The sequence below is a fragment of the Ascaphus truei genome, chromosome 4 (genome assembly GCF_040206685.1).
Source record: "Ascaphus truei isolate aAscTru1 chromosome 4, aAscTru1.hap1, whole genome shotgun sequence".
Taxonomy (NCBI): domain Eukaryota; kingdom Metazoa; phylum Chordata; class Amphibia; order Anura; family Ascaphidae; genus Ascaphus; species Ascaphus truei.
The window spans coordinates 40,787,023-40,802,827 of NC_134486.1; the positions used below are offsets into that span (position 1 = coordinate 40,787,023).

Genomic DNA, 15,805 nt, shown 5'->3' on the forward strand with positions numbered 1-15,805 from the left:
AATATCTACAAAAGGAGGGAAATGGGGAGGGGAGAGAAAACACAGGAGGGGGGGGGGGAATGGGAATACAAAAGACAAGCATAAAATAATGTAGAGATAAATACAAGGGGGGCAACGTTTCAGGGCCTAAACCACCCCTTCTTCAAGCCCGTTCCCACAGACTCTAAGGGGCCTACGCAGTAAGCGTTCATAAGCCACTTATCAACCACTTATCGCCAAAAATGCCTACTGCTATTCAGTAAGTGGTGATAAGTGGGTGATAAAAGACTGAATCACTCAATAAAAATTGGTCATAAAAAAAATCACAGAGGCAGCCACTTATCACCGCTTTTCGGCATGTTCATAAACTCACGCAATTCTAGTAGCAGTAATTAGGCTATGAATGCCTATCACGCTCTAGAATGGTGATTTTATCACAAAATCCTCACGCCAGAAAAAGTTGGTGTAAAGGTGTTGGAAACCTGCAGGGAAGCGGCGAGATGGGACTTAGAAACAAAATACATTTTTTCCTGCATAGGATTGATGCCGGGAATGTCTGGAGCTGATATACATTAATATTAGCACCAGAGACCTCTGGCATGAACCCTATGCCAGGGGTGGGGAACCTTTTTTCTGCCAAGGGCCATTTTGATATTTATAAAATCATTCGAGGGCCATCCAAAATTATCAACTTAAAAATTAGCCTGCTGTATTTGGTGAAACATTTAATGAACTCACCACTAATGTGATGGCTGGAACTGCTTCTCTTTGGGTGACTGACTGTGGGTTGGTGTCTGTGCACACGCAAATGCACACGTGCACACACACAGAAATCGGGCAGGGGTAGGGAAATTAGACTCTCAGACCCTCTCTCTCTCAGACCCACTCTCTCTCTCAGACTCTCAGACCCACTCTCTCTCTCAGACCCACTCTCTCTCTCAGACCCACTCTCTCTCTCAGACTCTCAGACCCACTCTCTCTCAGACCCACTCTCTCGCTCAGGCTCTCAGACCCACTCGCAGACTCTCAGACCCACTCGCAGACTCTCAGACCCACTCGCAGAATCTCAGACCCACTCGCAGACTCTCGGACCCACTCACACACTCTCAGATCCACTCACTCACTCTCAGACCCACTCACTCTCAGACCCACTCACTCACTCTCAGACCCACTCACTCACTCACTCTCAGACCCACTTTCACTCTCAGACCCCCTCTCACTCTCAGACCCACTCTCACTCTCAGACCCACTCTCACTCTCAGACCCACTCTCACTCAGACTGTCAGACCCACTCTCAGACTGTCAGACCCACTCTGTCAGACCCACTCTGACTGTCAGACCCTCTCTCTCTGACACACACTCTCTCTCTCTCTCTCTCTCAGACACACACTATCCCTCTCAGACACACACTCTCCCTCTCCCTCTCAGACACACACTCTCCCTCTCCCTCTCAGACACACACTCTCCCTCTCTCTCTCAGACACACACTCTCCCTCTCTCTCTCAGACACACACTCTCCCTCTCTCTCAGACACACACTCTCCCTCTCTCTTTCAGACACACTCTCTCTCTCTCTCTCTCTCTCTCACACACACACTCTCCCTCTCTCAATCAGACACACACTCTCCCTCTCTCTCTCAGACACACACTCTACCTCTCTCTCTCAGACACACACTCTCCCTCTCTCTCAGACACACACTCTCCATCTCTCTCTCAGACACACACTCTCCCTCTCTCTCAGACACACACTCTCCCTCTCTCTCTCAGACACATACTCTCCCTCTCTCTCTCAGACACACACTCTCCCTCTCTCTCTCAGACACACACTCTCCCTTTCTCTCTCAGACACACACTCTCCCTCTCTCTCTCAGACAACACTCTCCCTCTCTCTCTCAGACACACACTCTCCCTCTCTCTCTCAGACAACACTCTCCCTCTCTCTCTCAGACACACACTCTCCCTCTCTCTCTCAGACACACTCTCCCTCTGTCTCCCAGACACACACTCTCCCTCTCTCTCTCAGACACACACTCTCCCTCTCTCTGAGACACACTCTCCCTCTTCTCTCAGACACACACTCTCCCTCTCTCTCAGACACACACTCTCCCTCTCTCTCTGACACACACTCTCCCTCTCTCTCTCAGACACACACTCTCCCTCTCTCTCTCAGACAACACTCTCCCTCTCTCTCTCAGACACACACTCTCCCTCTCTCTCAGACAACACTCTCCCTCTCTCTCTCAGACACACACTCTCCCTCTCTCTCTCAGACACACTCTCCCTCTGTCTCTGACACACACTCTCCCTCTCTCTCTCAGACACACACTCTCCCTCTCTCTCAGACACACTCTCCCTCTTCTCTCAGACACACACTCTCCCTCTCTCTCTCAGGCACACACTCTCCCTCTCTCTCTGACACACACTCTCCCTCTCTCTCTCAGATACACACTCTCCCTCTCTCTCTCAGACACACACTCTCCCTCTCTCTCTCAGACACACACTCTCCCTCTCTCTCTCAGACACACACTCTCCCTCTCTCTCTCTCAGACACACACTCTCCCTCTCTCTCAGACACACACTCTCCCTCTCTCTCTCAGACACACACTCTCCCTCTCTCTCTCTCAGACACACACTCTACCTCTCTCTCTCAGACACACACTCTCCCTCTCTCTCAGACACACACTCTCCCTCTCTCTCTCAGACACACTCTCCCTCTCTCTCTCAGACACACACTCTCCCTCTCTCTCAGACACACACTCTCCCTCTCTCTTTCAGACACACTCTCTCTCTCTCTCTCTCTCTCTCTCTCACACACACACTCTCCCTCTCTCAATCAGACACACACTCTCCCTCTCTCTCTCAGACACACACTCTACCTCTCTCTCTCAGACACACACTCTCCCTCTCTCTCAGACACACACTCTCCATCTCTCTCTCAGACACACACTCTCCCTCTCTCTCAGACACACACTCTCCCTCTCTCTCTCAGACACATACTCTCCCTCTCTCTCTCAGACACACACTCTCCCTCTCTCTCTCAGACACACACTCTCCCTTTCTCTCTCAGACACACACTCTCCCTCTCTCTCTCAGACAACACTCTCCCTCTCTCTCTCAGACACACACTCTCCCTCTCTCTCTCAGACAACACTCTCCCTCTCTCTCTCAGACACACACTCTCCCTCTCTCTCTCAGACACACTCTCCCTCTGTCTCTCAGACACACACTCTCCCTCTCTCTCTCAGACACACACTCTCCCTCTCTCTGAGACACACTCTCCCTCTTCTCTCAGACACACACTCTCCCTCTCTCTCAGACACACACTCTCCCTCTCTCTCTGACACACACTCTCCCTCTCTCTCTCAGACACACACTCTCCCTCTCTCTCTCAGACAACACTCTCCCTCTCTCTCTCAGACACACACTCTCCCTCTCTCTCAGACAACACTCTCCCTCTCTCTCTCAGACACACACTCTCCCTCTCTCTCTCAGACACACTCTCCCTCTGTCTCTGACACACACTCTCCCTCTCTCTCTCAGACACACACTCTCCCTCTCTCTCAGACACACTCTCCCTCTTCTCTCAGACACACACTCTCCCTCTCTCTCTCAGGCACACACTCTCCCTCTCTCTCTGACACACACTCTCCCTCTCTCTCTCAGACACACACTCTCCCTCTCTCTCTCAGACACACACTCTCCCTCTCTCTCTCAGACACACACTCTCCCTCTCTCTCTCAGACACACACTCTCCCTCTCTCTCTCTCAGACACACACTCTCCCTCTCTCTCAGACACACACTCTCCCTCTCTCTCTCAGACACACACTCTCCCTCTCTCTCTCTCAGACACACACTCTACCTCTCTCTCTCAGACACACACTCTCCCTCTCTCTCAGACACACACTCTCCCTCTCTCTCTCAGACACACTCTCCCTCTCTCTCTCAGACACACACTCTCCCTCTCTCTCTCTCAGACACACACTCTCCCTCTCTCTCTCAGACACACACTCTCCCTCTCTCTCTCTCAGACACACACTCTCCCTCTCTCTCTCAGACACACACTCTCCCTCTCTCTCTCTCAGACACACACTCTCCCTCTCTCTCTCAGACACACACACACACACGCTCAGACACACACACACACACACTCGCTCAGACACACACACTCGCTCAGACACACACACAAACTCGCTCAGACACACACACACACACTCGCTCAGACACACTCTCTCAGACGCACACACACACACTCTCTCTGACACACACAGGGGGAGGGAAATCTGATTGGGGGGGATCAGAGCAGGTGCCCTCCGCAACTGCTTCTCGGTGTGGGGAGAAGGAGGACCGTGTAAGTGTGCAAGGGGGGGGGGGAATCTGAGCAGGGGGGTTTGGAGCAGGTGCCCTCCTCCGCAACTGCTACCCGGTGTGGGGAGGAGGGCCGTGTAAGTGCACGGGGGGAGGGGCAGAGCAGGGGGAGATCGGAGCAGGTACCCTCCACAACTGCTGCCCGGTGTGGGGAGGAGAGGCGGTAGTGAGGTGTCTCTCCCACCGCAGACTCGTTCTTCTATCCCCCAAGCCTCTTATACCCCCTACCCCCCTCATCCCCCACTCCTCTTATACCCCTTCCCCCCCCCCATCCCCCACTCCTCTTATACCCTCTCCCCCCTGGAGCGCTGCGTACCCGCGCCGCCCTGGTGATACTCAGGTCCTTAATCACCTCAGGCGGCTGCTGCCACACACAGACAGTGACACACACAGTGAGAGTGACACACACACACAGTGAGAGTGACACACACACACACAGTGAGAGTGACAAACAACACACACACACACATAGTGAGAGTGACACACACACACACAGTGCGAGTGACACACACAGACAGTGAGAGTGACACACACACACACAGTGAGAGTGATACACACACACACACACACACACAGTGAGAGTGATAGACACACACATACGCACACAGTGACAGTGACAGTGACACACACAGTGACAGTGACACATACAGTGACAGTGACACACACACAGAGACACACAGTGACAGTGCCAGTCACACACACACACACACACACACACACACACACACACACACACACACACACAGTGACATTGACACACACACATACACACACACACAGTGACATTGACACACACACACAGTGACAGATACACACAGTGACACAGTGACACACACACACAATAAGCACACTGAAATGCAGTTCAGCTCAGGAGACCCCCTGCTCATCTAAACTATTATCAAAATTAAAATTTATACACATAAATTTCAGGCAATATTTGCACAGGGAGAGACGACTCTCTCAGAGCAGCTCTCTCTGCAGCAGATACAACTCGCCGGGTAAGGCCTTTTCAGAGGGTCGTTCATCAGATCACCGGCTAATCGCTCGTTTTGTGAATTTTGCTATGACAGGTAATGAAGGCTTTCTGAATACCGTGATACCAACGCTCATAAAAACGGTGATTTAAATGGCCCAGTGATTTTTTTAATGCACCTTTAGTGCATGAGGACCTAAATACCTGTGGTACTTCCCTTTAATTCCTCCAACCAAACCTCTCACCTATTAAAGTACAGATATATGCCTAAACAGTAACACTGTAAAGGGTAACTGAGTAACACGGAAAGCGTTAGCCGTTAAATCAGAATCAAGATATACTGATAAGGAATAAGGCATACAAGATATCTGATAGATGCCAGAGGAGTAAACAACACTTAAATGAAACAACTAGAATTGTGACTAACCACCTATGACTTAGTCCACAAATGTTGTGCTTCCTTATGCTTTGCTGGGTTCAGTATAGTTGGGCATATTCCCCAAGTATGGCTTTAATGTGTATTCTTTGATTTGAATTTGTGGGCAAAGTCATAGGTTGTTAGTCACAATTCTAATTGTTTCATTTAGGTCTTGTTTACTCCTCTGGCATCTATCAGATAATATCTTTTATGCCTTATTCCATATGAGTATATCTTGATTCTGATTTAACGGCTAACATTTTGCATGTGTGATGGTGCTCAACTCAAATCAGGAGGCGGACCCGCAGGGCTGAGGTAGGGATGCAAATAAACCGACCAGAGCCCAGGGACAGAGTCCTGTGAGAGTATTCGTAGTCGGTATGAAAGCACAGGATCAGGGCTGGTGGCAGAGTTGCAAAGTCCTGGGACAGGCAGATGTCAGGGCAGGCGGCAGAGGTGCAAAGTCGAGGAGGTAAGGGCAGGCAGAAGGCAGCGAGGTCGGGGGCACAGTCCGGGGTCAGCAACAGGAATTCAATATAGGCAAGGGGGTAAGGCATAACTGCAAAGACCGACAGGAGCTGCAAAATGGCCACACAGAGCAGAATGGGCAGGAGAGACCTGAACCGTAGTGAAAACCCGGCACGGATCAAGCAGAATCCTAACACCGTGTTACTCAGTTACCCTTTTCAGTGTTACTGTTTAGGCATATATCTTTACTTTAATAGGTGAGAGGTTTGGTTGGAGGAATTAAAGGGAAGTACCACAGACCTTTAGGGTCTGTGGGAACGGGTTTGCAGAAGGGGCGATTTAGGCCCCGAATCGTTACCCCCCCTAGTATTGAGCAATCATCATTTTATGCTTGTCTTTCATATTCCCCTTTTCCCACCTGCTGTGTTTTCCCTCCCCATTCCCCTCCCTTTGTAGATATTGTATATATCTGTTTGACTAGTTACGCTCTCTATAGCCTACTGCTTGGCACTTCTTGCTGCATCAATAAATGTTCACCTAATACAAATTATTTTTCTATTGGCATTTAACCTATTTTGTAATGTTTCAATCTATTTTGAATGCTGGAAACCTCCATATTCACGTATTAATTTGGTGGGAGGGTCTGAGGTCCCTCTTAGTTCCCCTGCACCATACCTCCATTGATTTCTTTCCTATACACGGTGGAGTTCTGCCCCTCACCCATACTTTTTGTTACTCATATTGAAATGTACCAAAATATTGTTCTGTCATTATAGTCCCTTTTCCTTGAGATAACAGCTATGTTGTGTATAAGGTAGAACGTCCTGGGACAAAATGTTGTATTACAGATAACATAAGTTGTGCAAAATTATTTTTATCAATGCTAAAAGTTTTAATCCCAAATCCATGAAATACCTCAAAGTTTCAAGCAATCATAGGCGTATAGCAAGTTCTTATAGTGCTAATTAAATGAATGGTGCAATTATAGTTAAATGAATAACAATAAATGGTTGAGTAGAGACTGAACCGTGAAGACCCATTCCTCCATGAAATAGCATACCTCTAAACATTAGTTAAGCAATACAGGCATGATCTTTTATTTTCTGCTGACTAATATGGCATTCCCTACTTGTGTATGTATATTTCATGTCATCTCTAGTTCAAAGCAAAAACTTATATGTCAAAATGTGTTCTCAGGTTTTTATTTTTCTAGTGTTCATGACATGAGATGCGTTTCATGCTTGTGCCACACAACGGGATCACGTCACGGGATCTGCAATAGTACAAACGGGCAGTGTGTTTGCCAGGACTCTTCTTTAACTGGTCAAAGGTGTGATCAATGCAGCGACTTATTTTTTGGATTTGACTCTGATATAGGAAGGTATGTAAACATTTATTTGTCATGTTTACTTTACATTTGTAATTTTTAGAACATTTGAATAATGTTAAACACATGGTGACATATATATAAGAGAATTGGAGAAACTGTTATTTTTGTTCTATTATATAGAAACATAAAAATAAACAGCAGATAAAAACCACTTGACTGACCTTTTCTCCCCATTTCCCTATCGTCTGTGAAATCTCACACTCTTAGATTCTTCGCTTCCTTTCATATTTACGATAGCCTTGTGTCTATCCCAAGCGGTTCCCTTACTATATAAGTTGTCATTGCCTCTGTTGGAAACCTATTCCATGAATCCCTGAATAACCCAAATATACTATGACAAACATTGAGTAAGAAAGAATAGTTATGGGGAGCTTACCATGTGAGAAGCTAAGGGCATTAAGAAGAAACCTAAAAGGGATGGAGGTCATAAACATGTTATGTAGAACTCAGAAATTAACTCAGTTCACAATATTGCTGGCAGCAGAGATGTGTCAAATATGTCCTCTTCATAATAATTTTCAGGAACAGTTGTTAAAGAAAAGATGTAAACAGTCACATTTTGCCCATGCAACACTTCAATAGTGCGATAAGGGCACTATAACATGATAACTCTTATTGAAGACAATGGGAGTTTCCATACAATATCCCCCCGATCGGCCCTATCACGTTTTACTGAATAATAACCCCCATTAGTGTAAGAAATAATTTGAGTGAGTTGCAGACAGGCAGCAACATTTTCAGCTCAAATCAAATTACAGCACATCCTGCTTTTTTTGAGAATTAGCTTGAAAGGTGCACAATTATGACATATATATATATAGTCAGCCCCTAATACAGCAATACATTACATTCGGAGATCGTATGAGTCTTGCTGTATTATTGACTTGACACTAATAATTTGAAGACGATGTATGATAAATTATTACTACTTGCTACAATATTAACCAAGCCAATGGCAAATTTGGCATGGGATTTCATAGACTACAAGGCACTGTTTTTTTTAATTTAAAGTAGACAACATTTATGCAAACTTGTGCTATTATGATGTTTTCTATAATCTAATGTGCAATTGGGACCAAAAATCATAGCAGCTACTGTAAAGTATAGCTGATTTATAGACTATTATATAATTATTAGGAGAAGCTGGTAATAATTATTTAACATATAATGGTATGTATCAATTTCTGACTATTTCTGAATTAATGTTAACCTTGTCTGCCAGTGAAATGTTTAATTGTCCATTCCATGTATGAAACATGAATAACAGATTAAGGTATTACAGTAGGTAGGACAAACAGGTAGTGCATAGTGCAGTTTTGAATGTGAGTTAGATATGCTTGCTTTAGTCTCTGCAAAACAGCATGACATGCTGTAACAATCAAATATTCTTACACAAGGAATGATTGAATCCATAGACAGAATATACACGACCATTTTAAGCTATGCTTATCTGTGGCCCTCTACTGGATGGATGTTAAACTATTGTGATCCGATATTAGGTCATATTGTCATGAATGACAAAGTCTTTGTTTACAACAATGAATTTATCAATACATTTTGCAGATTGCTAATTTATATAAATCTTGACAGATTAGTGTTTATGAAATTCACTCGGTAAGTGAAGCACTCCAGCAAGAAAAATGATGATTTAAAATTGATTGCTGGGGAAGTTCTAACTGCACCTGGAGAGTCAATGTAATAAAGGGTTCTCTATATTAATATTACAAAAACCATTTATCCCAGAAAAAAAAAAAATCAATATTGCAATTCATCTTAGTTTGGTTTTCTTATTTCCAAGTAAAAATCATCATCCTTACTATTCATAATGCTTTTTAATAAATGTGAAACAGTTTTGTTACACAAAATCTCTCGAGGAAGCTATTCAATAAAGATGCAAAGCTTAGAGTTTGTTTTGAAAACACTTGAGGCATGTTATGCTTATCACCAAGCAAGAAATCTAGATGTACTATTTATTTCACTTTCAAGAGAAAGCATGCAATCTTGCAGATAATATATTGAATATTTTCAGATATGCATATGCAATGTAACTATTCTGTTCATTATTTTTCTTAAATAAAATTCCAGGCAGATGGCTAAATCAATACATTATCCTACCTTACTTTGTATGAACCATTATATCATCTTTAAACCAGTTTCAACTAAGGTTTTAAATCATATGTATTTGAGCAGCACCAATTAGGACAGGGCTTAATTAAAATATTTACTGTTGAAATGCCTCATAGAATTGTGGAAAAAAAAAACACATGTTCCCTTTGACTTTAACGGAAGATAAAATTCAGAGTCATACAAAATGATGCATTTTATTTATTCCCTCTTGGATATTATTCCATAAAACAAATTTGCAGTCAATGTTGCAGCTTTCGCTTTTATCAGCCTGTTTTAAGGGTGTTGAATGATCACTCAAGAGATCACACAGTGAGAGTTCCATTGGGGTAAAGCCACCATTGCAAAAAGTCTGTGATACTCACAAAATGTATTTGTCTAGTTCTTTGATACTCTGTTTTGCTTTTTTTTTTTCCCCTATAAAGACTGTTATATTAAAATAGATGCACATACAAAAATATATACTTAAAAACAAAATAAATACTTTTCTAATCTATTTTATGTCAATTGCAACATGCAGACGATGTAGACTATATGGCACAAATAATGCTGCTTAATCTTCATATAATCATTGAACATTTTTCTTGCACTTCAACAATCTTTTACAGTTGGACAGATCAACCTAGTTTATGGCCAAACTGCAAGTAAAAAACAGGTTCATCCACCCTTTCAGTTTTGTATACTATTTATTTATAAAATATTTTACCAGGAAGTAATACATTGAGAGTTACCTCTCGTTTTCAAGTATGTCCTGGGCACAGAGTTATGATGAGAAATACATGGTTACAAACACAGTTACAAATACATTTATGTATCTGCATGTTTTTAATCTCTTAGGACACTTCAATTGGCCTAAATTTGTCTTTGGACAATAATGAATAAGTTCCATAGAATTACCATTTCAATAGCCTTGACTCATGACCACTGTCACACACCCACAGTTGTTCTAACCTACAATTATGGCAAAGCACTGCCATCTAATGCACTTTTTCCCTCACCTGCAGGCCGGCTCGGAGTATGGTGGGGCCTAGTGCACAGTGTGTGCACACGGGCCTTCTACCACCTCCAGCGTAAGTATCTCCTCCTGCTACCATGCAACGTCGCATCGCCTTGACCACACAACGTCAAATGATGCTGTCGTGACAATATCATGTGATGTGCAGGACCTCTTTCCCGCCCTCGCGTCACGTGACATCATCAAGGCGTGGTAGCAGGAAGAGATGCCAGCACATTCAGAGGCCCGCCCTCTCCCCTGGCGCAACTTCGGTAATCACAGTTTAAATGATGTAGTGGTTAATTTAACCATCAGAACATTTAAACTGTGATTACCGAAGTTGGGCTGGGGAAGAGCGTGGGGCCTCTGTAAGCGTGGGGCCAGGTGCATCTGCACCGATTGCACCAGCATCAAGCCGGCCATGCTGGTGGGCCAGCTCGAGTCTCTGCACTCTCCCAACAAACCACTTAGATTGTATGCTCTCCAGGGCAGGAGTTCCCTTACCTATTGTCTGATTTTGTTTGTTGCACTTACTGTATTATATATATATATACATACATACATACAGCAGAAAGATCTAGTCATAGTTGTAATTTGAGAGTCAGTAAAACAACTGCAACAGAATGAGATTTCTTGCACCCTTCTAAACTTCATATTTTACTGCTAGTAAAATTATGGCACATAGCAACAGTAGCAAACTTTTTAACATACAGATGCAGCGGCCGTTATCCAAACTATTTCTCGGGTTGAAACATGCACTATAGTGCGTGGTGGTCCGAGATGGTCCTCTGCAGACTAAATGGCTCATCGGATTAACACAGCAGAGGTCCTGTGTGTTAATCCTACCGGGGTTTACCTGTCTGTAAGAGACGCGCAGTAAGAGATAGGCTGAATCAGTCACTCTACCTTTGCGCCTCTATCAGGTGATCGCGGGGTTTTTATTTAATTTTAACACTACAGTATTGTAGCAGGGGATGAACCGCATTGATTTCAGGTCCGGGGACCCCTTACGTCCCGAGTTACAGGCCCTGTTATGGGGTTCCGGTATCCCCTCCATGTTAAAATCCTGTGGGTCAGGCAAATGTTGAAAGGATCTTGGGGAAATCTCGAAAACCAATTCAATAAATGGTCGGATAACGGCCGCTGCATCTGTACCAGAAAAAAAAGACCTCCAGGTTCCTGAGGTACTTTTCTGTTGGGTTATTAGTGTTCTTGCTCCCTGGAACAAAATGTCCGCCAAATGTCCCTTGGGCTGTTGCGGCTTCCTATTAGATGGCCATTTAAATCCCAAGCAGGAGCAGTGATAACTACACTGGTAAGTATATCAGGTTTAGCACAGAGGATCCCCTGGTTTCCATCCTATGAAAAAAAAGTTTACAGTTATGACCTACTAAAACATTTTTTTATTGTTATGGTCAGTGCTTTTTCACTTAAAAAAAATCAATATGTTGCCATTTACAGTAAATCCATGGGGCCAAATATTTCATGCTTGTTTGATTCAAATATTTTGGTTAAAAGAAAAAAGCAACAATGCCCTCCCTGCACAGTAAAATAAACAAAATAATCATGTATTGTATCTACCTTTATTTTTGTAGCTGCCAACCATGCGATTGCAATGCTGCTGGGGCAATAAAGGGCACTTGCCATTCCACAACTGGCCAATGTTTCTGTAAACGATTTGTAAGGGGCTTCAAGTGTGACCAGTGTATTGAAGATGCTAGCAGTTTGGATGTCCGTAACCCATATGGCTGCAGCACAAGTAAGTGAATGTCACTGATATTTTATTTATACCTCTGAAGATGTCTTGCAACCACCACAAGGGCGGACTCCTGGCAGCACATCTCCTGAACTTTGTATCGAAGCCTACAGTCATAATATCATTCCCAGATTACAGGCAACCAAACTGGGACAATAAAGTAATTTGCCCCAAACACACAGATCATAAGTGAATGAGCAAGACTCAAACCCACATACGTAGCACACTATTACAAACTGGTTAAAGGAGTAACACACATAAGTAAATGTTTGGCAACTCAGGATTATTCATTAATAGCAATAGCGCTAATCTGGGTACTATTCCACAGTAACTCCTATTGACTTCAATGGAAGTTTCCATGTGGTAGTACAGTTCCCCAATCAGCACTGTCACAATTTAATGACAACCCCTTTTGTCTCTTAGGGCCTTATTTATATATGTTCCAAAGCAGCTGATTGCGCTGGCATCAACCCTAAACTCCTACTGGCGTCAATGAGAGTTTTTGCCTTATAACAGATGGAATGGACACATCAGAGTAGATTTAATTGTGCCACTATTTTTAAAGGTTCAGTCTTACGTAGGACTACAATGAAATAATGATATTGATAGATGAAACATGTAAAAACTGGGTTTTTGATATAATTAAACAAATCAGATGAGTATTAGTATTTTTAAATCATATTACCGTTTTCCTTTGGTTTCATTTTTGGTACAGTGATGAGATAAGGTGCATATGTCTGTTTCATACTGTATCTGAAGTCCAGACTGGACGAGTTATATTATGAGAGAAATATGAGCAGTAACAATGAACCTGAACTGAAGGTCACAATGTAAACAAACATTATCAGGATAAACTTTCAAAATACTTTTTTTTTTGTTTGTTTTGTTTTGTTTTAATCTAATAAAAATATCACTGGCATTAGTTCAATATGAAACTAAACAACCAAGTCTTTATAGTGCAAATGAAAATAAATAGTGCAATATAATGTGCAGAAAAACTCAGTGAATACATAAACACTGATATCACATATACTGCAGCTCCATGGAACAGGATCATCTGGGGGTAGATGCTTCTTGATAACCTCATATGGAGAAGAAAACACACACGCATGCAATACAGTGCATTAACATTTTACTTTGTACAACAAACAACACAGGGGGGAAAAATGACAACTCACTTTCCACGCTGGTCAAAAGCAGAGAGTGACTTTGGGCGCACTCCAACCCTACTTAGTCAAAGTTGGCAAAAATCACCTATTTTGATTCGGCAAAGAAGTGTGATGTGATACAAATGTTCATAGTACCAAATGATGAAAAGTAAATGGACTATGCATTTTTGATTACTTTCCCTTTTGAAATTCGATTGAATTGCAAAAATAATAATAATAACTATTTTGCCACTTTAAAAAAGTGATATGATAAAAAAAAATTAACCATTGGGGCCATTTCAGTATAACCTTTGGCGCCAAAACTTCGATAGAATTTTTAGGAGATGTTTTGAAGTTTTGAGACGTTCAATCTGAACTGCAGTCGAGCGAATCTCGCCAGGTTTGCACATCTCTAATCAGCATGAGACTTGTGTCCTTGGCAAACAATTGATTGTTATAATGATTAATATACAAAATAACTATGTATCAAAACAACATGCTTTTTAATCATTAAAATAAAAATTCCAGCCTTCGACAATAGGATAAAACCCTCTCAAATTTCTACAATTCATATCAGAACTGCATCTATGAAAATACGGTGTTCACATATCAAACCTTACTATCATCAGAGATATATTTTTTCTGTTCATATTTCCAATACTCTATATGAATTTTTGGCTGTCCCATAACTACCTGCATTACATTTTCCTAATTTTTTTTCTTGCTATTTTCAATTAACTGTTCCTCCTATAACTTTTCCCTGTTTTTATCGAAATAATGGCATTTTGGGGTATGCAATACAGTCATAATTTTGTAGATAACACAAAATAGAAGCGCTGGTGAAATTTCCAAATGTATTTATGATTGTACCTTTGTATTTTAAGTCTGTGCATGAAAAGTCTTACATACAATATTATATTGAATGCCACAGCATCATGAATTAATAACTACAGATATGCTAAATGTTTCCTGAACTTTTCAAAAACGACTATAAATGTGCCTGATTGGCAAAAAGAAATTGAACCAATTTGCAAATGCACAAATAACAATTGCCAAGCTCTAAAGGTCAACATGCAGGTCACATGATCCTGTATACTGTATATACACTGTACAGACATTTTCACAAACTTCTGGCAAAATTGGTTGGAAGCAAGAAGTGATACTGTGTGCTCATTTGCATGTCATTAGCCAGAATCCATAGCTGCAGTGGAAGCACTGTGTGCTAGGAGATACTGGTGAAAGGCAGGGTTGCAGACCTGTGTAAGACATGTGAATGTGCTCACAAGGGGTATTTTTATTTGCAGCAAAATTGGTAAAAGTTTTGTGAAAATTGAGAATTTTGGAGAAATGTGTGCATTTCAAGATATTAGCACCGTTAATTAGCACTGTTAATAACCATGTTTGCATCCTCCCCCAACCCCCTCTCTCCCCCCCCCCCCCACCTCACATCTGGGCATTTCTATTTTTGTATTGATCAAAAAATGTCTTCAATTTTACTTAGCTCCTTATCAACAACCTCCTCCAAAGGGATCTATACTTAACAGTACTGTGATTATCCTCATGTGGAGTCCTCCTGATTCACCCAATACCAACAAGATCAACTATATTTTGTACAGAGATGGACTTGAGATCTATGCCACTACAGACCATCATCCTTACAGTGAGTGTGACATGTTTACATTTGTTTCAGTTTTACTCATTTCCGAAAGTGCTGGGTACCTCACTCCTGTACTAAATCTGCAGCTGACTGCATTCACAAGTGGTACAGTTATTCACACAGTTTGGGATAAGGAAGTACAGCTGTGCCCATCCTTTTGTGCCCATTTATCAATCACAAAGAAAACGGTGTTCTTTGCTTGTTATGGTTGTTGTACTGACATAAAGAATATGCCCAGATGTTTCCTTTAAATATTTTTTTAACACCACGTGTTCTTTTTTGAGAAGTGTCCAAAGGGAAAGAGTTATGTTATTTGAATATTTAGGATGACAATGAGAACTATTATTTTTTTCACCATATTTTTTAAGACAACATTTTTAGCATTCTCAGTCAACAGGTCAGGTTTTAAGGATATCCCTGCTTCAGCACAAGTGGCTCAATCAGTCCCTGCTCCAGCACAGGTGGCTCAATCAGTCCCTGCTTCAGAACGTGACTCAATCAGTCCCTGCTTCAGCACAGGTCTTCGGCTGAAA

The 15,805-nt window shown here is 42.5% G+C and overlaps 1 protein-coding gene across 6 annotated transcripts in view; it reads left to right on the forward strand.

The window, feature by feature from the left end:
* The window catches only part of USH2A (usherin), a 942,943-nt gene that overhangs the window by 192,634 nt on the left and 734,504 nt on the right, over positions 1–15,805 (forward strand). For all 6 annotated transcript variants that reach the window (XM_075595608.1, XM_075595610.1, XM_075595609.1 and 3 more), the window contains 3 exons: positions 7,401–7,584; positions 12,307–12,470; positions 15,117–15,275. In XM_075595608.1, the coding sequence (XP_075451723.1) occupies positions 7,401–7,584; positions 12,307–12,470; positions 15,117–15,275 (507 nt within the window). The remainder of the gene's footprint in view (positions 1–7,400; positions 7,585–12,306; positions 12,471–15,116; positions 15,276–15,805) is intronic.